The sequence below is a fragment of the Erinaceus europaeus genome, chromosome 13 (assembly GCF_950295315.1).
Source record: "Erinaceus europaeus chromosome 13, mEriEur2.1, whole genome shotgun sequence".
In the NCBI taxonomy this organism is placed as follows: domain Eukaryota; kingdom Metazoa; phylum Chordata; class Mammalia; order Eulipotyphla; family Erinaceidae; genus Erinaceus; species Erinaceus europaeus.
In genome coordinates, this window is record NC_080174.1 from 67,891,137 (window position 1) to 67,915,668 (window position 24,532).

The 24,532-nt window shown below is 43.5% G+C and overlaps 1 protein-coding gene across 1 annotated transcript; it reads right to left on the reverse strand.

The window, feature by feature from the left end:
• Positions 1-3,674: 3,674 nt before the first annotated feature.
• Positions 3,675-15,217, reverse strand: NDUFS5 (NADH:ubiquinone oxidoreductase subunit S5). Its single transcript, XM_007527095.3, has 3 exons — positions 15,072-15,217; positions 10,646-10,863; positions 3,675-3,896 (listed from the first exon to the last, which is right to left on the reverse strand). Exons 2-3 carry the CDS (start codon positions 10,859-10,861, stop codon positions 3,792-3,794), a joined length of 321 nt encoding a protein of 106 aa, XP_007527157.1. The 5' UTR covers positions 10,862-10,863; positions 15,072-15,217; the 3' UTR covers positions 3,675-3,791.
• Between the last annotated feature and the right edge of the window lie 9,315 nt (positions 15,218-24,532).

Consider the following 24,532-nt stretch of genomic DNA (forward strand, 5'->3'; position numbering starts at 1 on the left):
TGGTGCACCTGGTTGAACGCACATGTTACAACGTGTAAAGACCCAGGTTTGAGCCTCCGGTCCCACCTACAGAAGGAAAGCTTTGCGAGTGGTGAAGAAGTGCTGTAGGTCTCTCTCAGTTTGTCTCCCTCTCTCCTCTTTCCCTCTCAATTTCTGTTTCTTTCCAATAAATAGAGAGAATAGTAATAATGTATGCCAGGAGGGGTAGAATTGTGAAGACATGAAGCCCTAGCAGTGCATGTGTGTGTGTGTGTGGGGGGGTACAGGCCAAAAATTTGTATCCCATATCCCAAAGTGCAGGAAAGGAGCAAGAGTAACAAATGAGAGGAAATTACTTACTTCTTCAGGTTTTCTTTGTTTTTGTATCTAAGTCCTGAGCTCTTTCACCTGCTCATCTTTCAGAGCTTTTAATTGTTAATTGCAAAGAAATTTCACACCTTTTTATCCCTCATGGCGCCAACCTTAGTTCTACTTTGCACTGACCTAGTTGGTCAAAAAGATGCAGTTCTTCCTAACTCTACTTATTTTTTTTAAACATTAAAAAAATTTTTTTTATTATATTTATTTATTGGATAGAGACAGCCAGAAATCAAGAGGGAAGGGGGTAATAGAGAGGGAGAGAGAAAGAGAGACACCTGTAGCCCTGCTTCACCACTCATAAAGCTTTCCCCCTGCAGGTGGGGACTGGGGGCTTGAACCTGGGTCCTTGTGCATTATAATACATGCGCTTAACCAGGTGCGCCACTGTCCGGCCTCCTATAAACAATTTTTTATATTTATTTATTTACCTTTCTGTTGCCCTTGTTGCTTTTTATTGTTGTTATAGTTATTGTTGTTATTGATGCTGTCATAGTTAAATAGGACGGAGAGAAATGGAGAGAGAAGGGGAAGACAGAAAGGGGGAGAGAAAGACAGACACCTGCAGACCTGCTTCACCACCTGTGAAGTGACTCCCCGGCAGGTGGGGAGCTGGGGGCTCGAACCGGGATCCTTACACCGGCCCTTGCGCTTCACTCCATGTGCGCTTAATCCACTGCGCTACCACCCGACTCCCAACTCTACTTATTCAAACAGCTTAAAGAACAAGGATTATGGAACTGACCCATTGTTTTCACCAGCTCATAATCTTGCTGTCCTATTTTCTCAAAAAAGCAATTAAGGCACAAAGTTGGCAAAACATACAAAACCAAGAGGCAAGATTGCCATGGGCATCTGATGTAGATCAAGGCTTTTTCTATTCTGTAAAGACATCACCAACATCCACCATTAAGTGTTCTCTATCATGAGGTAAATACAATCTAACAGGATCTGGTCTCCTTTCATTCTATACCAGAGCTCAGCAATAAAAGCTATCTTAGGTTAAGAGGGCAAGCTCCTACTGTAAGCCTTGATTAATATTCTGCTTTTGTCTCTGGCACTTACAATTGGCCTCTCAGATTTTCCAAAAATATGGATGCTCTGTACAAGTCCTATTCTGGACTTGTACAGAGCACAACAAAACAACTGAACACAGGGTCATGGCATGGGATCTTGCCGAAAGCACTGCTTCTTCACTGATTAATTAGTGATTAGTTTAAAAAAAAAATGATGCTTGAAGATTTGTCCTGTACCACAAGGAATAAATAAGGCCCTGCTCAAATGCCAAATCCCTTAATTTTGACACTAGGACACAATGTACTTTCCCTTTGAGAACCTTATATTATAGAAGTCCTACAGCTAACATTTATGACTCAGAATGCTGCAAGACTAACAATAAACAACCTGAAAAGGAAATTACAAAGCCAGTTCCATTTATAATAGCATTGAAAAAAAAAATCCTTAGGAACTAACAAAGGAGGTGAGAAACTTGTATACTGAAAAGTACAAAAAAATTTGCTGAAATTAAAGAAGATATAAATGGAGATGTCAGTGCAAAAATAATCTATAGATTTAATGCAAAGAAAAATCCAATTTTTGGTTCAGAAATATCTATCCTATTGAGTAGCCTGAAAAGTAGACTAATATAATATATATTGCTTTTTTTTTTGCCTTCAGGGTTATTGCTGAGGCTCAGTGCCTGCACTGCAAAATCCATGGCTCTGAGCAGCCATTTCCCTTTTTTTCTACTTTATTCAATAGGTCAGAGAAAAATTGAGAGGGCAGGGGAAGATAAGAGGGACAATGGGGAGTTGGGCAGTAGCACAGCAGGTTAAGCGCATGTGGAGCAAAGCGCAAGGACTGACGTAAGGATCCTGGTTCAAGCCCCCAGATCCTCACCTGCAGGGGAGTCGCTTCACAGGCGGTGAAGCAGGTCTGCAGGTGTCTATCTTTCTCTCCCCCTCTGTCTTCCCCTCCTTTCTCCATTTCTCTGTCCTAAAAAAAAAAAAAAAAAGAAAATCAAGGAGCAGTGGAGTCATGCAGGCATGAAAGCCCCATCAAAAGCCCTGGCGGCAAGGCCAGGAGGTGGTGCACCTGGTTAAACACACATATTACCAAGTACAAGGGTCCAGGTTTAGACCCCACTCCTCATCTGCAGGGGGTCCCCCTTCACTAGTGGTAAGGCTGGTCTGCAGGCGTCTTTCTCACTCTCTATCTCCCTGTCTTCTCTCAAGTTCTCTCTGTCCTAATACAAATCAGGAAAAAAAAAAAAGGGGAGAGAGAGAGGCTGGGGAGATAGCATAATAGTTAAGCAGAAAGCCTTTCATGCCCGAGACACTAAAGGTCCCAGCTTCAATCCCCAGCACCACCATAAGCCAGAGCTGAGCAGTGCTCTGGTAAAAATAAAATAAATTAATAAAAATAATATAAAATTGATGAAAGAAAAAAAGTGGCTGCCAGGAATAGTGGTTTTGTAGAGCTGGCACGGAACCCCAGTAATAACCTTGGCAGAAAAAAAAAATCTCTTTCGGGTACCGTTCCCAGTACTATCATAAGCCACAGCTGAGCAGTGCTCTGGTCTTTTTCTCTGTATCTTGTGAAGTAAATTATTTTATTATTGATTCAATTAATGATCAACAAAATTGTGGGATAAGAGGGGTATAATTCCATACAACTCCCACCACCAGGGTTCCATCTCTCATCCCCCTCACTGGAAGCTTTCTTACTCTGTACCTCTCTGGAGAGTATGGACCGAAGGTTTTATGAGGTGCAGAAGGCAAGAGGTCTGGCTTCTGTAATTGCTTCTCCACTGGGCATGGGTGTTGATAGGTTGATCCATACTCCTAGCCTGTTTCTACCTTTCCCTAGTGGGGTAGGGCTTTGGAGAGGTGGGGTTCCAGGACACATTGGTGAAGTTGTATAAATATTTTAAAAATAAATAAATAAAACAATGGCTTTGCTTGCTTCTTCAAAATTGTTATCTGACTTTAGCATTTTCTTAGCCTTAAAGTTAGACTTTCAAGACCTTTTCATTAAGCCACATCTGATCTATTACCTCCTCCCAATCTAAATCTTGTTTTTTTAGTAGAAAATAAACCAGAATAATATAGATATGATATGATACCATATATATTTCTATATATGATATCTTTCCCTTTTAATTCTTGTCTCTATCTGAAATAAACAATATTTTTAAATATTCATAGTATTTCCTGCATGCTAATTACTAAGGCATTTTTCCAGATCAAAAAAAAAAAAAGGGGGGGGGGTTGTGGTCTCATTACAGAAAAGTATGGTGTAAGGAAAAATAGAACAAATAGGATAGAGGAACCCTTTATTTTTAGACACTTTCACAAATAGGTTTTCAGTAAATAAACTTTCCAGTGAAGAAGAGAACGTGAAAATCAGCCTCCAGGCATCAGCAGCTACTCTGCTCAAGGCCGAGGTTCTTCCTGGCCCAGGTGGTGAGGTGGAGGTGTGTACTTCCCTTCCTTTATCAGCTTATTCCGTTGTTTCCTAATGGCATTCAGACGATGAATCTGTCAAAAGCAAAAAGTACTTGTTAGGAGGAGATGCAGACCAGCAATCAACGGCTGCAGAAACTGCAGAAATGGTAAAGGTGGCCAGAATTACAGAACTTGTAGGGTCTGTGGTCCCACGTTTAATTTCCAGCAGAGTGGCATATATGCAGAGTGGCATTCTGATGTGTACAATGCACATCTTTTCTCTCTTTCATAAAAATCTATCTTTTTAATTGTCTATTGGGGCCCTGTGCCTATATGATTCCCACTACTTTCAGTGACCCCTTAGCCGTTTAGTTTCAGGCAGAGAGGTGAGCAAGAGGGCCCACGTGGATAGCATGTGTTATCATGTACATAACCCAGATTTGAGCCCAGCCTCCACCACACTGCAGGAAGCTTCAGTGCTGTGGTATCTTTCCTATACCCCTTCAGTCTCTCCATCTCCATCTGAAAAAGTCAACCTACAGTGTTGAAGTCCCAGAAACAGGGAAAGAAAGAAAATAAGAAAAAAGAAAAGAAAGGAAGAAAGGCAAGTGGGCCGGGTGTGGTGATGCACCTGGTTGAGTGCACATCTTCCCACGTGCAAGGACCCAGTTTAAAGTCCTATGTCCCTAGCTGCAGGAGGGAAACTCACAAACTATGAAGCCTTGCTACAAGTCTCCCTCTCTCTCTCTCCCCCTCTCCTTTTCACCTCTCAACTTCTCTCTGTCCTAACGAACAGAAGAATTAAATTGTAAAAAAAGTTAAAAAACAAAAATCAAAGAGGGAGATGCCACAGTACTACTATACTGTTCACAAAAGTTCCCAATAAATTTCTTTAAAAAATACTTTAGGGGCTAGGTTGGTGGTGCACCTGGTTGAGCACACATGTTACAATGCACAAAGACCCAGGTTTGAGCCCCAGTCTCCATCTGCAGGGGGAAAGCTTCGCAAGCAGTGGAGCAATGCTGCAGGTTTCTCTATCTCCCCCTCCCCTCTCAATTTCTGGCTCTCTCTATCCAAAATTAAATAAAGATAATAAAATAAAATAAAAACACTTTACAGGCTGGGGAGATAGCATAGTGGTTATGCAAATAAAATTTCATGCTTAGGCTCCAAAGTCCCAGGTTCAGTCCCCCAGTCCTACCATAAGCCAGAGTTGAACAGTGCTCTGGTACAAAACTTTATAAAGGACTAACTTGAAATCATCTCTCAAGTTCTCACATTTCAGTCTACATAATACCTCCTTGAAAGTAACATAGAGACCCTAGAAGTGGCGCAGTGAAGTCAAACTTGCAAGTACAATGTTCTGAGTTCAATCTTTGACAGCTCATGGACCAGAGTGATGCCTTGGTTCTCTTTCTATCTTGTACTAATAAATACATAAAAATCTTTTAAAGTGGTTTGGGAGATGATGCAGTGGATAAAACATTAGCCTCTCAACCATGAGGTCCTGAGTTCAATCCCCAGCAGCACACGTACTAGAGTGATGTTTGGTTCTTTCTCTCTCCTCCTGTCTTTCTCATGGATAAATGAAATATTTAAAAAAAAAAATCTTTTAAAAAGGACAATAATAATTAAACAAAAATAATATGTAACAAAAATCATACATATGAATATAGGCATTTACAAAAATAAATAAAGGAATAAAAAAACATTAAGAAACATATGTAGGGACCACACGGTGGCATACCTAGTTGAAGATGCATCATCATGCTCAAAGACCTACAAGTTCAAGGCCCTGGTTCCACCTACAGGGAGGAAGCCTCACTGCTTTACCACTCACGAAACTTCCCCCCTGTAGTGGGAGTTGGGGAGCTTGAAACTGGATCCAGGTGCATGGTAACATGTGCTCTCAGTCAGGTATGCCATCATCCAGCCCCTTTAAATATTTTAAAAAATAGTAGATAAAAATTTTAAAAAGAGACAAGTGTAGGTGATATAGCTGAGATAATCTAGCTAACATACATTCTTTGTATCAAACTAAAATAAAGACCAGATACATGCTCAAATAGCTGTCATTGCTGAGCCCTGATTTTTGCCTCTTCTCCTCAGACAGGGCACTGACTGCTTCCCAACAAGTGAAAGCCAAACTATGCAAGATTGTATGAGAACCAAAAATTCACAGGTTCTGTAACAGAAAATATTCAACTGTGGTCTGGAAGTTGGAGCAGTGATAAGTTACTGGACTCTCAAACATGAGGTCCTAGCTTCTATCCCTACCACCACATATACCAGAGTGATTCTCTGGTTGGTTTGTTCTTATTCTCAACTCTCCTCTCTCTCTCCCTGTATACAGAAATACTTCTGAGAAGAGAGAAAATATATTCACTTGGACAGTGTGCTGCTTTGCCATGTGTTACACGTTCAAGCATGGCTCCCACCGCACTGAAGGAAGCTTTAGTGTTGTGGTTTCTTCTCTCTTTGCCCTTTCTATCTCACTCATTTTTTCCTTTTCTTATAAAGATTTTATTTATTTATTAATGAGAAAGATAGGAGAGAACCAGACATCACTCTGGTACATGTGATACCAGGGATCAAACTCAGGACCTCATGCTTAAGAGTCTTAACGCTTTATCCACTGCCCAGCTCATGGATTACCTGCTTCACCTTTTCTCTCTGAAAAAGTAAGTTTGAAGCAGTGATGTCCTAAAGACAAACTCTCCCTCTCTCTCTTGGAAGCAGAGGAAATAACACAGCAATTGCAGTTTACACAACAGACTTTGATTTCTGAGGCATCAGAGGACCCAGGTTCAATCTCTGGCACCAACAAAAACCAGAGCTGAGCAGTGCTCTGGTAGAAAAAAAAAAAACTCAACACATTATGCCAGGTGGTGGTGCACCTGTTATAATACACAAGAAACCAGGTTCAAGCCCCCAGTCCCCACCTGTAGGCGGAAAGCTTCACAAGTTGTGAAGCAGTGCTGCAGGTCTCTCTCTCTCTCTTTTTTTTTTTTTTGCCTCCAGGGTTATTGCTGGGGCTTGGTGCCTACACTATGAATACACTGATCCTGGAGGCCATTTTCTCCATTTAAAAAAAAAATTTTTTATTTCTTTTTTTATTATTTTATTTATTCCTTTTTGTTTCCCTTGTTGTTTTATTATTGTAGTTATCGTTGTTGTTATTGATGTCATCGTTGTTGGATAGGACAGAGAGAAATGGAGAGAGGAGGGGAAGATAGAGGGGGGAGAGAAAGATAGACACCTGCAGACCTGCTTCACCACCTATGAAGCGACTGACTCCCTTGCAGGCGGGGAGCTGGGGGCTCAAACTGGGATCCTTACGTCGGTCCTTGTGCTTTGCACCACGTGCGCTTAACCCGCTGCACTACCGCCCAACTCCCACCATTTTTTTTTTAAATTGGATAGGACAGAGAGAAATTGAGAGAGGAGGGGAAGACAGAGACAGGGAGAGATAGACACTTATACCTGCAGACCTGCTTCATACACATATTTTTACCAGAAAACTGCTCTGCTCTGGCTTATGGTGGTGAAGGGGACTGAACCTGGGACTATGGAGCCTCAGGCATGAAAGTCTGTTTGCATAACCATTATGCTATCTACTTCTACCAGAAAACAAATTTTACACATGCACCAGTAGCTGTGATTACTGTTGACTATAAATATTTTTCTTTTATTCTCCCCTTTATTCATTAATCCTCTCAATAAAATAAAAAATAGTGGCCTGGGAGGTAGCACAGTGGATAAAGCGTTGGGACTCTCAAGCATGAAGTCCTAAATTCAATCCCCAGCAGCACATGTACCAGAGTGATGTCTGATTTTTTTCTCTCTCTCCTATCTTTCTCATGAATAAATAATAAATTCTTGGGGCCAGTCGGTGGCACATCTGGTTGAGTGTGCAGATTACAATGTGCAAGAACCCAAGTTCGAGCCCCAGGTCCCCACCTGCGGGGGGAAAGCTTTGTGAGTGGTGAAGCAGGGCTGCAGGTGTCTCTCAGTTTCTCCTTCCTATCACTCCCTCACCTCTTGATTTCTGGCTATCTCTATCCAATAAAGAGAATGAAAAATAAATACAATATTAAAAAATAATAAGTAAATTCTTGAAAAACAAACAAGAAAAACCAACCAAACTCAATTACTTTCCATCTTACCAGAAAAGAGGAGGAGTGGGGAATGAGGGCAGGAGTAGACAGCATAGTGGTTGTGCAGAGATTCCCATCCCTGAGGCTTTGAAGTCCCAGGTTCAATCCCCTGAACCATCACCATAAACCAGAGCTGAGCAGTGCTCTGGTTAAAAAAAAAAAAAAAAAAGTGAACCCTCTGACTAATGAGACCTATCTATATATCTTTTAGTTTCTTTCATCTTCGCTCCAACTGAGAATGTTCCTCTGGCAGAAACATTCTTCTCTTACATTAACATGGCTCACCTTCTATAAGTCTCTGATCATATGCCTTCTGCTTCTGAGATCCTCTCTGAGCCCATTTAAAAGAGCAGCTACTGGGGCCAGGCGACAGTGCAGCAGGTTCAGCGCACATGGTGCAAGGATCCCAGGGGGCCCACTCCTCACCTGCAGGGGAGTCACTTCACAAGCAGTGAAGCAGGTCTGCAGGTGTCTATCTTTCTCTCCCCTGTCTTCCCTTCCTCTTTCGATTTCTCTCTGCCCTAACAATGACAGCAATAACAATAATAATAAGGGCAACAAAAGGTAAAAAATGGCCTCCAGGAGCAGTGGATTCATAGTGCAGGCACCAAGCCTCAGCAATCACCCTGGAGGCAAAATAAACAAAGAACATCTACTTAGCTCAATGCCTTCTGTCCTTCTTTCCTCATGCATTTCCCTATAGCCTGATAAGTACCTGACATACCATCTTTTAACTTCCTTGTCAATTTTCTGCCCCACTTTCACCACTCTGAATATAAGCTTCAATAGGGCAGGGGTTATTTGCTCCTATACTCCAAGTGCCTGGAGGAGTTCCTAATATAATAGTACTCCAAAATTGTTGAGTGCATGACTAAATATTCAAGAAATCATGAAGAGTTAGTACAATCACTCAAATATCCCACTAATCTTAAGGATTAGGGTGCTCCTGTAAATTAAAAAGGAAGAAAATGTTCCCACTGAGAACAACTGGGGGTGGGCAGTGACACCCCTGGCTGTTACAGTGTACAAGTACCTGGTTTGGAGCCTCTGGTCCCTCCCTGGAGGGGAAAGCTTTGCAAGTGATGAAGCAGTGCTGCAGGTGTCTCTCTCTCCCAATCTCCCCCTAGCCTCTCAATTTCTGGCTGTCTCTATCCAATAAGTAAAAAAAGATAATTAAAAGAAAATTGGGGGGAGGGGGCGGGTGGTGACACACCTGGCTAAGTGCTCATGTTACCATGCACAAGGACCCAGGTTCAAGTCCCTGATCCACACCTGCAAGAGAAAAACTTCACAAGTGGTGAAGCAGTGCTGCAGGTGTCTCTCCTCTATCCCCTTTCTCTCTGTCCTATCAAATTAAATAAAGTTAAAAAAAAAATCCTGAGGGCAGGGGTAGATAGCATAATGGTTATTCAAACAGACTCTGATGCTTAAGGCTTCAAAAAGTCTCAGGTTTAATCCCCTGTACCACCATAAGCCAGAGCTGAGCAGTGCTCTGGTAATAAATAAATAAGTAAGTAAATAAATAAGCCTTTTATGCCTGAGGCTCTGAGGTCCCAGTTCCATCCCCAGCACCACCATATGCCAGAGCTAAGCAGTAATCTGGTCTGTTTCTCTCACTCTCTCTGTATCTCATTAAGTAAAATATATTTTTAATTTTTTATATTTATTTATTTTCTCTTTTGTTGCCCTTGTTTTTTGTTGTTGTAGTTATTACTTTTTTTAAAAAAATATTTATTTTATTTATTTATTCCCTTTTGTTGCCCTTGTTGTTTTATTGTTGTAGTTATTATTGTTGTTGTCGTTGTTGGATAGGACAAAGAGAAATGGAGAGAGGAGGGGAAGACAGAGAGGAGGAGAGAAAGATAAACACCTGCAGACCTGCTTCACCGCCTGTGAAGCGACTCCTCTGCAGGTGGGGAGCCGGGGTTCGAACCGGGATCCTTATGCCAGTCCTTGTGCTTTGCGCCACCTGCGCTTAACCCACTGCGCTACAGCCCGATTCCCAGTTATTACTTTTGTTGTTACTGATGTTGTCGTTGTTGGATAAGACAGAGAGAAATGGAGAGAGGAGGAGAAGATAGAGAGGGGGAGAAAAAGAGAGACACCTGCAGACATGCTTCACTGACTGTGAAGCTACTCCACTATAGGCGGGGAGCCAGGGGCTCGAACTGGGATCCTTATGCCAGTCCTTGCACTTCGTGCCACGAGCGCTTAACCTACTGCACTACTGCCCAACTCCCATAAATTAAAAAAAAAAAAAAAAAAGGGTGTGGCGCCCTCAGTAGAGGGTACATGTCACAATGCATAAGGACCTGGGTTCAAAACCCTGGTCCCTACCATCAGGGGTAAAGCTTCAGAAGCTGTGAAGCCGTGCTATAAGTGCCTTTCCACCTCTCCCCCATCTCTCTCAATTTCTCTGTCTCTATCCGAAATAAATAAATAAACATTAAAAAAAGGAAAGATGAGTTAGGGGTGCAGCTGAGGCAACAGCTCAATTGGTAGAGTGAAGAAATCAGATGCCTGAGGCTCCCATTTCGAGCCCTGGCATTGCAGGCATCAGAGTGGTACTCTGACAGCTCTCTTGATATAAAACTCTTAACATGAAATAATCAAAATAAACAAAAACAAAACACACACTTAAAACTAATCCCAAAGAAGGCAGCTACAATGTTCACCATTTCTCACCGTTTTTGTCCGAAGCAAACATTCTGAGAAATCTTCCAATTCTAACTTGCACTCCTTCTCTGCCCGAGTGCGACCGATTCCATGTGCACATTCTATCCACTCTTTCTCAAAAGCATGGCATCGAGCTGGGATCTTGAAAGGCTGTTCAGCACTTTGGATTGTCAACCCAGTGTCTAGGTGAATGCCCAGCCTTTTCTGTATATCAAAGAAAGGCATGGCTGAAACCAAAGATGGAAAAAAGAAATAACACTATGAACATCAACAATCAAATGAGGAATTTCTAAGAAAAATGAATTACGATAAATAGTCCCCATAAAACATGTACTAGTTCCAATTCCTTTCACGAAATGCTTTTATTAGATAGGTGCCCCCCTGCCCCATTTATGAACAAAATCCAAGGGGCAGAAAACAAGAATTAAAAAAAGCAATGCAGGGGGTCGGGTTGTAACGCAGCAGGTTAAGCGCACATGGAGCAAAGTGCAAGGACTGGCTTAAGGATCCCAGTTCAAGCCCCTGGCTTGACAAACGGCGAAGCAGCTCTGCCGTGTCTATTTTCTCTCCTCCTCTGTCTTCCCCTCCTCTCTCCATTTCTCTCTGTCCTATCCAGCAACGACATCAATAACAACAATAATAACGACAAAAACAAGGGCAACAAAAAGGAAAATAAAAAAATATTTTAAAAAGCAATGCAAAGAACAAACAAAAAAACCCAATACACAGCAATTCGAGAGGTAGCACGTGGATTAAAGTATTGGACTCTCAAACCTGAGGTCCACACTCGGCTCCCAGCACTGCAATATGTCAAAGTAATTTTCTAATCCTCCTTCTCTATTATTAGTAATACATCAATCAGCATTTTTTTGGCCTCCAGGATTATTGCTGGGCTCGGTGCCTGCACCATGAATCCACTGCTCCTGGAAGCTATTTTCCCCCCTTTTGTTGCCCTTGTTGTTATAGCCTTGTTGTGGTTATTATTGTTGTTGTTGATGTCCATTCGTTGTTGGATAGGACAGAGAGAAATGGTGAGAGGAGGGGAAGACAAAGAGGGGGAGAGAAAGATAGACACCTGCAGACCTGCTTTACCGCCCCTGAAGCGACTGCCCTGCAGGTGGGGAGCCGGAAGCTGAAACCGGGATCCTTAAGCGGGTCCTTGCGCTTTGCGCCACGTGCACTTAACCCGCTGCGCTACTGGCCGACCCCCATCAATCAGCATTTTTAAAGTTACTATTTATTTTTAATGCATTATCTCCTCTTCTCTTACAAAAGTCCACTGGAGTGGCAGAATTGTGCAGGTATAAATACCCTGGCAGAGAGAGTGGGTGGCGCTGCACATGGTTGAGTGCACATGTTACAACGTGGAAGGACCCGGGTGTGAGTCCCCAGTCCCCACCTGCAGGGGGAAAGCTTCATGAGTGGTGAAGTGCCGCAGGTGTCTCTTTCTCTTTTTAAGATGTATTTATTTATGAAGAAGATAGGCGGGAAAAGAGAGAGGGTGATAGAACCAGACATCATTCTGGTCCATGTGCTGCTGGGGATTGAACTCAGGGCCTCATGCTTGTGAGTCCAATGCTTTATCCACTGTGCCACCTCCTAGACCACTCTCTTCCTCTCTATTTCCCCCTAACCTCTTGATTTCTGGCTATCTCTATTTAATAAATAAAGATAACAATAATAATAAATTAAAACCCTGGCAGAGAAAAACAAAAGCATAAAAAATTCTCTCCCTACTGAAAAGTCTTTTTTTGCTGTTATTGTTGGTGATGATGAAACCATGCACTATTTTACTGCAGCCCCCCCCCCCCCATTAAGATAGTGACAAGCATAACACAGCAGCTACATGTCCCTGATTGCCACCGTACTCTCCATGTACTGTTGGGGTTGGAACCTGGGTCATGTGCATAGCAACACACACACTTTACTTGACTACCTATCTCTCCAGTTAGAAAAAGATATTTATATGGGAGACTAGCAGGTGGCTTACCCAGTAGAGGGCAATTACCTGGCAAGACCTGGGTTTAAGCCCTGGTCTCAACTTGGGAGAACCTACAGGAGGCAAGCTTCACAGGCAGCAAGAGTGGTGGAGAGGTACTGTAATGTTTTCTCTCTCTCTCTCTCTCTCTCTCTCTCTCATTCTCTAGTGAGAGAAAATAGAAGAGGACTCAGAAAAAAAAAGAGAGAATAGTCATGGGATCTAAGCCATGGAAGATCTGAGAAACTGGGCAGGGGAAGACAGCATAATGGTTATGCAAACAGACTCTCAAGCCTGAGGCTCCAAAGTCCCAGATTCAATCCCCTGCATCACCATAAGACAGAGCTAAGCAGTGCTCTGGTTAAAAAAAAAAAAAATGACTGAGAAATTAACCAAAAAGAACAATGAAAAAACAAGCACTGGAAGACTGGGAGGTAGAGCAAGAGGTAAAAATACTAGACTCTCAATTGAAGCCCCAAATTTGATCCCCAGCGCTTTGTATGCTGAACACATTTGCATTGCTTATCCATATCAACTGAAATGCTTTTCCAAAGAAACCATCCTGAAACCCAAGGGCCTCTTCTGTGTTATCACAGCCTTCTGGTTTCTCATAGGATTAATCTGTACACTGCTACAATGGATCACTCATTTGAGTATCTCCTTAATGAACAATGAGGGCCCTGACAGCAGGGCCCAGGTATAGCTTCCAAACCTAAGGGGAAATGAGTTCAATTTAATGTGCAACAACAGGCAAATAGGCATAAGGATCCCGGTTTGAGCCCCCAGCTCCGCAGTTGCAGGGGAGTCGCTTCACAGGCGGTGAAGCAGGTCTGCAGGAGTCTATCTTTCTCTCCTCCTCTGTCTTTCCCTCCTCTCTCCATTTCTCTCTGTCCTATCCAACAACGACATCAATAATAACTAAAAAAAAAAAAAAAACTTAAATGGGAAAATAAAAAAATGGAGGAGGAAAGTGGGGTTGTTAGCATAATGATTATGCAGAGACTCTTATGCCTGAGATTCTGAAGTCCCAAATTCAACCCTCCACACCACCATAAACCAGAGTGCTCTGATTAAAAAAAGGGCCAGGTGGGGGTGCACCTGGTTAAGTGCACACACTACAGCTTCAAGCCCCTGGTCCCCACCTGCTGAGGGAAAGCTCCAAGAGTGGTGAAGCAGGACTGCAGGTGTCTCTCTCCCTTTCTATCTTCCCCTCCTCTCTCAATTCTGTTCTGTCTCTATCCAATAATAAATAAATACAATCTTACAAAGGGGGTGGGGCCAACAATATCAAAGAAAAACAGCTTTTTTTTTCTTTAAAAACAGGAAGTGTACACACAAACAACTCAATATAAGTATGTGCAGAGGGTAGACTTACAGTTGAATTTAATTTTTTAAAATTTCCGGGGCGGACTAGGGGAGACAGCATAATGGTTATGTAAAGAGACTTTCGTGCCTGAGGCTCCAAGGTCTCAGGTTCAATCCCCAGACCAGCATAAGCCAGAGCTGATCAGTGCTCTGATCTCTACCCACCCCACTCCCGTCTCTCACAGTAAAATAAAAAATTTCCGGGGCCGAGTGGTGGTGCACCCGGTTGAGCGCACACATTACAACGCAAAAGCTCCCCTCCCCCGCAGGGGGAAAGCTTCACAAGTGGTGAAGTAGAGCTGCAGGTCTCTCCCCCCCATCTTCCCCTCCTCTCTCGATTTCTGGATGTCCCTATACAATAAACAGATAACAGGGCTGGGGAGAAATCTTAATGGTTATGCAAAAGACTTTCATGCCTGAGGCTCTGAGGTCCCAGGTTCAGTCCCCAGCACCACAAGTCAGAACTGGGCAGTGCTCTGGTCTCTCACTATATCCTTAATAAATAATGTAATAAAAAATATTTTGGCGGCTCGTTGCGTGGCTTATTGAGTGATAACGACCCGGGCACTGGAGAAGGGGGAGACACCCAGCTGCAGGGCGGACACTGCTCAGCAAACACCCCCCACCCCACCCCCCGCGCCGGGAAGGAGGACCCAGGAGGGTCCCAAATGCCTGTAGGTCGGCGGACAGACCCTCCCCGCAGCGCCGCCACGAGTCACCGCTGCAGGGCGCGTCCTGGGGAAACTGAGGACCCAGACGTGGTTGCAGCTTATGGGCTCTGAGGGGGTGAGCGAGGAGGGGGAGCAACCGAGCCGGAGAGCTGGTGAGGGGGGGCCTGGAGAGCAGGGATGGGGAGCGAGGACATCAGGGTAAACGCGGCTTCTAGAAAGCAGTTTGCCTGGAAAGACAACCGACAGCGGTGTGCGCTCTACCGGCATCGGTGACATTGGGCGAAGGGGGCTGGGAGCGCAAGAAATACGCCGGGCCTGGGGGGACCGCCTCCCACTCGGCGGGAGAGGATCTGTTACACGAACCGCGGGACAAGGAAGGGGCCGTGGCCCCAGCTGCCCGGCGCACGGACGCAGCCCCTACCGTTCCGCCGTACAGAGATGTGCCCTTGTCCGCTCGCTGGACGCGCCGGAACTGGACTATGTGCGAACGACGCGCAGGCCTGCCGCAAAGGACGCCCGCTGCACGACACTTGTGGCACGACACCCGGCAGCTTCCTTCCTGTTGCCGTCAGTCCCCGGAAACCGTAGAAAGGCAACGTAGAGAGCCCAAACTGCCCAAGCTGCCCACCGGAGGTTTTGACTGACAATAAGCTGAGCTTCCCGGGACCAGAGCCGGAGTGAGGTCCTGCTGCCCTGTCTCTGGTGCCTACTCTCCATGATGAATAAGGGACTTGACCAAGGTTACAGGAGAAGATACACACATATATACATAATATGTATCTTTATAATTATATTTATTATATGTAATGCATACTTACATAGCAGGGTGCAAATTTTTATGATTTATGATTATATAATATAATTTTATATGATTTTTTCCTTCAAAGATAGTACCTGCAGTATAGGTATTGCTTTGGGGATTAAATGAGTTATGTGTAAAGCAGTGAGGTAGCCACTGGTTCAGAGAAGGCACACTTGAGGCAATCCGAGTTCTTCAGTGTCTCAGCTTCTAAAGTTCGTGAATTCTGGAAAATCAGCCATGATCCCTCTTCTTTCAGAACTTTCTCTCTTTTTTTGCATATATGTCTCCTCCAGGGTTATTGCTTGGGCTTGGTGCCTGCACTACGAATCCCTGCTCCAAGAGTCCATTTTTCCCATTTTGTTACCCTTGTTGTTATTGTTGTCATTGCTGTTGCTGTTGTTGTTGGATAGGACAAAGAAATCGAGAGAGGAGAGGAAGACAGAGGGGGAGAGAAAGATAGACACATGCAGATCTGCTTACCGCTTGTGAAGCGACCCCCCCACTATAGGTGGGGAGCCGGGGGTTCGAAACGGGATTCCTTAGGCTGGTCCTTATGCTTTGGCGCCGTGTGCGCTTAATCTGCTGCATTACCGCCCGAACCCCCTAGTATTTCTCTTTGACTGCAGCGGGATTATAGTGGTAGATATGTGTGTCCCCCATAGGGAATACAGGTTAGGACACGTTGGGGGTATGGAAGAAAATACTAGAATATTTCCATTTTACTCTGATCTTTTATAATTTTGCATAAATGTTTACAAAGTACATTATTACAGTGATGCTTATAATTGCAGATAAATATTTATTTGAAGTTTGGGCTGAAATTTTCTTTTCCTTTTATTTTGCCTCCAGGGTTATTGGCGCTCAGTGCCAACACTACGATCCACTGCCCCTGGAGGCTATTTTTCCCATGTTGTTGCCCTTGTTGTGGTTGTTATAGCTGTTGTTGTTGTTGGATAGGACAGAGAGAAATTGTACTGCAGGCACTAAGCCCCAGCAATAACCCTGAAGGAAAAAAGGAGGGAGGGAGGGCAAAAATACATACAGATAGATAGTTATTTATAGAAATAATAGTAAACCCATTATCTGTGTAGTTGGGAGAACTGTAGTTTCCAATGGAGGGAATGGGGACACAGAACTGGTGGTGACTACAGTGTGGAATTGCATCCCTGTCACCTTGTAATTTATTTTTTATTTATTACTGGACAGAGACAGAAATTGAGAGTGGGAGATAAAGAGAGAGACAGAGAGACACCTGCCGCCCTGCTTCACCACTTGTGAGGCTTCCCCCCTGCAGGTGGGGACCAGGGGCTTTAACCTGGGTCCTTGTGCACTGTAATGTGAGCACTTAACCAGGTGCGCCACCATCTGGCCCCCCTTGCAATTTTGTAAATCAATATTAAATCACTAACAAAAAAAAAAGAGAAAGAAAGGAAAAAAAGGAAGTTGGAAAACAATGTCTCTGATCTCTTGAGAGGGGCCTGGGTGGTAGCACAGTGGGTTAAGTGCACATGGAGCAAAGCGCAAGGACTAGCGTAAGGATCCCCACCTGCAGGAGGGGGGTACTTTGGGGGGGGCCCTCCACAAGGGGTGAAACAGGTCTGCAGGTATCTATCTTTCTCTCCCCCTTTGTCTTCCCCTCCTCTCCATTTCTCTGTCGTATCCAACAACAATAACTACAACAATAAAACAGCGGACAACAAAAGGTAATACATAAAATAATAATAAAAAAAGAACTAGAGACTATAGGTTCAATTCCTGGCACTACTTTATGCCAGAGATGAGCTATACTCTGGTTTCTCTTCCTCCTCCTCATTTTCCCCATTTCTAATCTGCCAGCACTTACTAGGCTTCCCTGGAGGTCCCACCAGTCCTTTAAAGAGATAACATTGCTAACTGTGGACATGGCAAACTCCTCCCCTGGATCTTGTATGCAGCCTCATGCAGGAACAAATGTGCAAACAAGAGAATGTGTTTCAACCAACAGGAAAGGTTAATAAAAGACTACAATTTCTAGAATCCCCATGTCAAAACTGAATCGGCTGTGCTTAAGCTATTCAAGCAGGCTAGGAGACTAGTGCTTTATAAGGTTCAGTGAGGTAACTTCCAACATTAAGGGATAGTCACTGCCCTTTCTGCCCCAACTCCTTTACCTTTGCTTGTGGAAGTGTGCTTTTATTAGGCACTCAAAGGACTCAGTACAGAAAAAAACAAGTCTGAGCTGTAGCCTTACTGCATTTCAGGTTCAGGAAACAAGATACAACTTGATTAGGGGATTAGGTGTCCTATGTAGGTCAGGGTAGCCACTTCATCCCATACTTTAGAGGGAGGTTTAGAAGATAGCATAATGGTTATGCAAAAAAAAAAAAAAAAAGAAAAGAAAAAGAAAGAAAGAAAGAAACGTTCATGCCTGAGGCTTCAGGATCTCAAGTTTAATCCTTAGTCCTCCAACCACCATAAACCAGATCTGAGCAGTGCTGGCTAAATGATAGACTAGAATCCTACCATTCCTACCTTTCTGAAATAGCCTCAGCTGATCCAGACTATCTTTGGACTGTCTCCAATCATTCTAAAGTCCCCCTATGTCTCCAGTGGGAGACTACCTGTAAATGTACTTGTGTTTATACACCTTAGTCATAACCCAAGAAAAGCTTTGTTGGGAGTCAGGCGGTAGCACAGCAGGTTAAGCACAGGTGGTGCAAAAGCTCAAGGACTGGAGTAAGGATCCCTATTTGCAGGGGAGTCACTTCACAAGCGGTGAAGCAGGTTTTCAGGTGTCTATCTTTTTTTTTTTTTTTAAGAATTTATTTATTTACTCATGAGAAAGATAGGAGAAGAGAAAGAACCAGCCATCGCTCTGGTACATGTGCTGCCAGAGATCGAACTCAGGACCTCATGCTTGAGAGTCTAGTGCCTTAGCCACTGCACCACCTCCCGGACCACGGTGTCTATCTTTCTGTCCCCCTCTCTCTACCTTCCCCTCTTCTCTCCATTTCTCTGTCCTATCAAACACACACACACACACACGACATCAACAACAGCAACAACAATAATAACTACAACAATAAAACAACAAGGGCAATGAAAGGGAATATATATCTAAAAGAAAACTTTGGGGAGCCAGGTGGTAGCGCAGTGGGTTAAGCACACATGGCACAAAGCGCAAGGACCAGCATAAGGATCCCGGTTCCAGCCCCCGGTAAAGCAGGTCTGCAGGTATCTTTCTCTCCTCTCTGTCTTCCCCTCTTCTCTCCATTTCTCTCTGTCCTATCCAACAATGATGACATCAACAACAACAATAATAACTACAACAATAAAGCAAGGGCAACAAATGGGAAAAATAAGTATTAAAAAAGGAAAAAAAAGTTTTTAAAAAAGAAAACTTTGTCATTCTTTTATAGACCACACCCTGGAAACTTCGTTTAGATTTGTATCAGGTGTCACTTCCATGATTTGAATAAGCAGAGTACCTATGATAGAGCATATTTGGGGAAGACAGTGAATTTGGAAACCTCTACACTTTCACCCCTAAATCCTGATATGTAGGAGACAAAACAAAGACAAAGTAATTTGAAACAAAAGGCAAAAGGCCCCAACACCTAGGTTATAATAAAAACCAGAAGTCATTTAAACTAAAGACTGAGTCAGTGGTGCAGTGGATGGAAGTATTGAACCCTCAAGCATGAAGACCCATGTTCTTTTCATTTATTTTTTAATTTGATAGGAGAGAAATTGAGAGGAGATAGAGAGGGGGAGGGAGAGAGACACCTGTTGCACTGCTTCACTGCTTGCCAAGCTTCCACCCCTGCAGGTGGGGAACCCCTACACTCAGCTGGGTGTTCCAGTGCCCAGCTCTTTGAGATCCCAAGTTTAATCCTTCAGGATCCCATATGCCAGAGTATATACCTTACATATAAATAAAGAAATATTTAAAGTAAAGGCTGATCATTTTATGGTGGAATAAGTTAAAAGTGAAATGACTAGGAAGCAGGAAAGTAAACTGAAGTGGGGAGGAAGGCTGTGCCTGGTCCCTGTTGGTGGAGGTAACTTTATGTTTGTAAACATTTCATAACTAGAGCAAATTCTTAGTACTTTGATAGGTGGACTTGCCTCAACTTTAATTAGGCTGCCCAACTGCTATGATTACACACACACAAAACACAGTTAAAGCCCCTGGGGGGAATGGGTGGTGATGCACCTGGTTGAGCATACATATTACAATGTGCAAGGACCCAGGTTCAAACCCCTGGTCCCCACTTGCAGGGGGAAAGCTTTATGAGTGGTGAAGCAGTGTTGCATGTGTCTCTCTGTCTCTCTCCCTATCACCCCCTTCCCTCTTGGTTTCTGGCTGTCTCTATCCAATAAAGATAATAAAAAAAAAGACCCAAGGGCAGGCAGTCTACTGCGCCTGGCATCTTGTCATACATTAACACACTGGATGGAGTCTGTTTTTATAGATCAATACAGTTTTATTGAGTCAGACTTCCTGAATAGATCAGGGCTATTAAACCAGCTGGAGGGAGTCTGCCAGGGCAGCTGAGTAGTATTCCCCAAAGAACAACCTGCTTTTGTCCAGTTGCAGGTAACACATCAAAGCATGCTTTAACACATTCTTCCACTAGACTGTGAAGGTAAGAACGTCTCTCAGCTACAGAAAAACAACCAGCACTGGCAATAGCACACTGGGTTAAGTGCACACAGTGCAAAGTGCAAGGATCCCAGTTTGAGTCCCTGGCTCCACCTGCTGGGGGGTCGCTTTATAAGTGATGAAGCAAGTCTGCAGGTGTCTATCTTTTTCTCCCTTTCTCTGTCTCCCCCTCTCGATTTCTCTCTCTCGATTTCTCTCTGTTCTATCCAACAGCAATAACAATAATAACAAGGGCAACAAAAAATGGGAAAAAATGGCCTCCAGGAGCAGTGGATTTGTAGTGCAGGCACCAAGGCCCAGGGATAACCCTGGAGGCAAAAAGAAAGAAAAAAAACTTTTTATTTTGGGTAAAACTATCTTATTTGGGGCTGGGCAGTAGCACAACTGGTTAAGCATACACACTACAGTGTGCAAGAACTCAGATTCAAGCCCCTGATCCTTGCCTGCAGGGGGAAAGCTTCACAAACGGTGAAGCAGGGCTACAGGTATCCTTCTCTATCTCCCCTCCTCTTTCAATTTCTCTTCTGTCTCTATCCAAAAATAAATAACATTTTTAAGAACTTATACAGGGAGTCGGGCAGTAGCGCAGGAAGTTAAGCACAGGTGGCACAAAAGTTCAAGGACCGAAGTAAGGATCCCAGTTCAATCCCCTGGCTCCCCACCTGCAAGGGAGTCACTTCACAAGCTGTGAAGCAGGTCTGCAGGTGTCTATCTTTCTCTCCCCCTCTATCTTCTCCTCCTCTCTCCATTTCTCTCTGTCCTATTCAACAATGAAAACATCAATAACAATAATAACTACAACAATAAAACAAGGGCAACAAAAGGGAATAAATAAATATTTAAAAAAAAGTTATACAAAGGGGGTTGGGCAGTAGCACAGCAGGTTAAGCGCACATGGCACAAAGCACAAGGGCTGGCATAAGGATCCTGGTTTGAGCCCCTAGCTCCCCACCTGCAGAGGGATCGCTTTGCAAGCAGTGAAGCAGGTCTGCAAGTGTCTACCTTTGTCTCTCCCTCTCTGTCTTTCCCTCCTCTCTCTATTTCTCTCTGTCCTATCCAACAACAACAGCTATAACAATAACTACAACAAAGGGCAACAAAATGGGAAAAATGGCCTCCAGGAGCAGTGGATTCGCTTTGCAGTGCAGGCGCCTCAGCGATAACCTAGGAAGCAAAAAAAAAAGAAAGAAAGAAAAGGAAAAAAGTTATACAAAAGAAAGTATTTTATTCATTTTATTTTAATGAGAAAGACATACAGAGGGAAAGATACAGAGAGAGACCAGCACACTGCTCAGTTCTGGCCTATGGTGGTGTGGGGATTAAACCTGGGACCTCAGAGCCTCATGTATAAAAGTCTTTTGCGTAACCAGTATACTGTCTCCCCAGCAAAATAAAATTAAGAAGCAGAAATAAAATATCAATAAATTTATAAAACATATTTTATTCATTCATTAATAAGAATGACCAGAGAGAAAGAGAACCAGACTTCACTCTGGTTTATGTGCTGCCAGGGTTCAAACTCAGGAATTCATGTTTGAGAGTCCAGTGCTGTGCCATCCCCTGGACTGCAATACAAGATATTTATTTTTTAAAAAGACATGTTTATTTATTAATTGGGTTGTTGGAAAAAGTCCTGATGCATTTTTGCGTAGAAAAACTGAAAAGTATGTCATGACTTTTCTGTCAGTCAAATAGTAGTTAAGGAGAGGGAGAGAGAAGGGGAGAGAGAAGCAGAGCATCACTTTACTCTGGTACATATACCAGAGATCAAACTCAGGATCTCATGAGTGAGAGTATAACAGTTTTCCACTATGACACCTCCCAGGACACAATAAAAAAATCCTTTAAAGATTTTTATTTATTTATTATTGGATAGAGACAAAAAAAATTGAAAGGGGAAGGGGTGAAGGGGAGAGAGGGAGAGGGAAAGGAAGAAGGAGACGGAGAGAGAGAGAGATGCAACCCTACTACACTACTTGTGAAGGTGTCCCCTGCATGTGGGAATGAGAGGTTTGCACTTAAGGTGCTTAACCCCGTGCGCCACTGCCTGCCCTTAAAAAAAAAAAATGGGGGTGGGGGCAAGGCAATAGTGCACTGGGTTAAGTGCACATGGTGCGAAGCCCAAGGACTGGCATAAGGATCTGGGTTCCAGTCCCCGGCTCCCCACTGGCAGGGGGTTCGCTTCACAGGTGGTGAAACAGGTCTGCAGGTGTCTATCTTTCTCTTCTCCTCTCTGTTTTCCCCTCCTTTCTTGATTTCTCTCTGTCCTATCCAACAGCAGCAGCAACAACAACAACAAACAAAATATAGCTGCCAGGAACAGTGGATTCGTGGTGCAGGCACCAAGCCTGAGCAATAAACCTGGAGGCAAAAAAAACCAACCAAACAAACAACAACAACAACAACAACAAACAGCCTGGGGAGGGGGTACAGTGACAAAAAACACAGGGTCTAAGAACATAAAGTACTCAATCTTTCACATTTTTTAAAAAAAATTTCTTTATTGGGGAATGTTATACATTCGACAGTAAATACAATAGTTTGTACATGCATAACATTTCTGTTTTCCATATAACAATACAACCCCCAGTAGGTCCTCTGAAGGATCTGTATTCTCCACCCCCACCCACCCCAGAGTCTTTTACTAATATCTCACATTTCTTAGGCCAGATTGATGCTCTGGTTCTCTCATTAGTAAAGAAGTAAAACTTAGGGGGTTGGGCGGTAAGGATCTCAGCTCCAGCCCCCAGCTCCCCACCTGCAGGGTGGTCGTTTCACAAGCGATGAACCAGGTCTGCAGGTGTCTATCTTTCTCTCTCCCTCTCTGTCTTCCCTGTCTCTGTTGATTTCTCTCTGTCCTATCCAACAACAACGACAGCAATAATAACAATGATAAAAAAAAAGAAAGGGCAACAAAAGGAGAAAAAAATAGATCCACTCTAGGAGCAGTGATTTGTAGTGCAGGCACCTAGCCCCAGCAATAACCCTGGAGGCAAAAAAAAAAAAAAAGTATAACTTAAAATATAAAAGAAAGTGGCCCAGGAGATGGATGGTACAGTAGTTAAAGCATTAGACGTAGAGTATAGGGTCCTAAATTCAATCCCTTGCACCAAATATGCCAGTGATCCTGGTGTTCTCTCATTAATAGTGATCCTAAAATTCTCATTCTCTCTCTTGCATATATATTTTTTAATTATCTTACTTTTTAAAAAGATTTTATTTATTTATGAGAAAGATAGGAAGAGAGAGAAAGAACCAGACATCACTCTGGTACATGTGCTGCCGGGGATAGAACTCGGAACCTCATGCTTGAGATTCCAAAGCTTTACCACTGCACCACCTCCTGGACCACATCAGAAAAAAAGAAAAAATATTTTCCTAAATGTGTAGGGTCCAAGTCTGCGCTCTAGTATGTTGAAGGAAGCTTTGAGGCTGTGGTTTGTTTCCTTCTCTCCCTGTGTCTTCTGCCTTACTTTAGCTGAAAACAGTTTTATTTTTTTAAAAGCTGGATTTAGGGCCAGGGAGCTCTGCAGCAATAGCACATAGGACTTGCATGAAAGAGGTCTCAGGTTTGAATCTCTGGCACAAAGAGCCAGAGCTGAGCCATAAATAGGTAGATTTTAAAAGAATCTCACAAGGGGCAAGGTGGTGGTGCACCTGGTAAAGCGCTCATATTGTGGTGCACAAGGACCCAGGTTCAAGCCCCTGGCCCCCACCTGCAGGGGGAAAGCTTCACGAGTGGTGAAGCAGGGCTGCAGGTGTCTCTCTCCCTCTCTATCTTCCCTCCCCCTCTCAATTTCTCTGTCTCTATCCAATAATAAATAAATTTTAAACAATTAAAAAAAGAATCTCACAGTGGGGGCAGTAGTGCACCTGGTTAAGTGCACATAGTGCAAAGCACAAGGACAGATGCAAGTATCCAGGTTTAAGCCCCACCTGGAGGGGGGTCGCTTCACAAGCGGTGAAGCAGGTCTGCAGATGTCTATCTTTCTCTCCCCATCTCTGCGTTCCCCTTCTTACTCTTTACTCAATTTCTCTCTTTCCTATCCAATAACAGTAACAGCAACAACAATGGGGAAAAAAAGATGGCTGTTAGGAGCAGTGGATTCATAGTGCAGGCACTGAGCCTGCACAATAACCCTAGAGACGAAAAAAAAAAAAAAAAAAAGAATCTCACAGAAACAAAACAGCAGCAGCAACAGTGAAATGGGCTAGATCCCTTAGCTAGAAAGGAGCAAACACCATAAAGGGTGTCTTTGAGATTGTACTTAAGCAGAAAGGGAAGATGAAATGAAAGTCAGGTAGGTAACAGAATGGTTATGCAAAGAGACTAATGCCCAAGGCTTCAAGGTCCCCAGGTTCAACCCACCCCTCCCACCACCACCATACCATCATAAACCAGAGCTGAGCAGTGCTCTGGTAAAAAAAAAAAGAA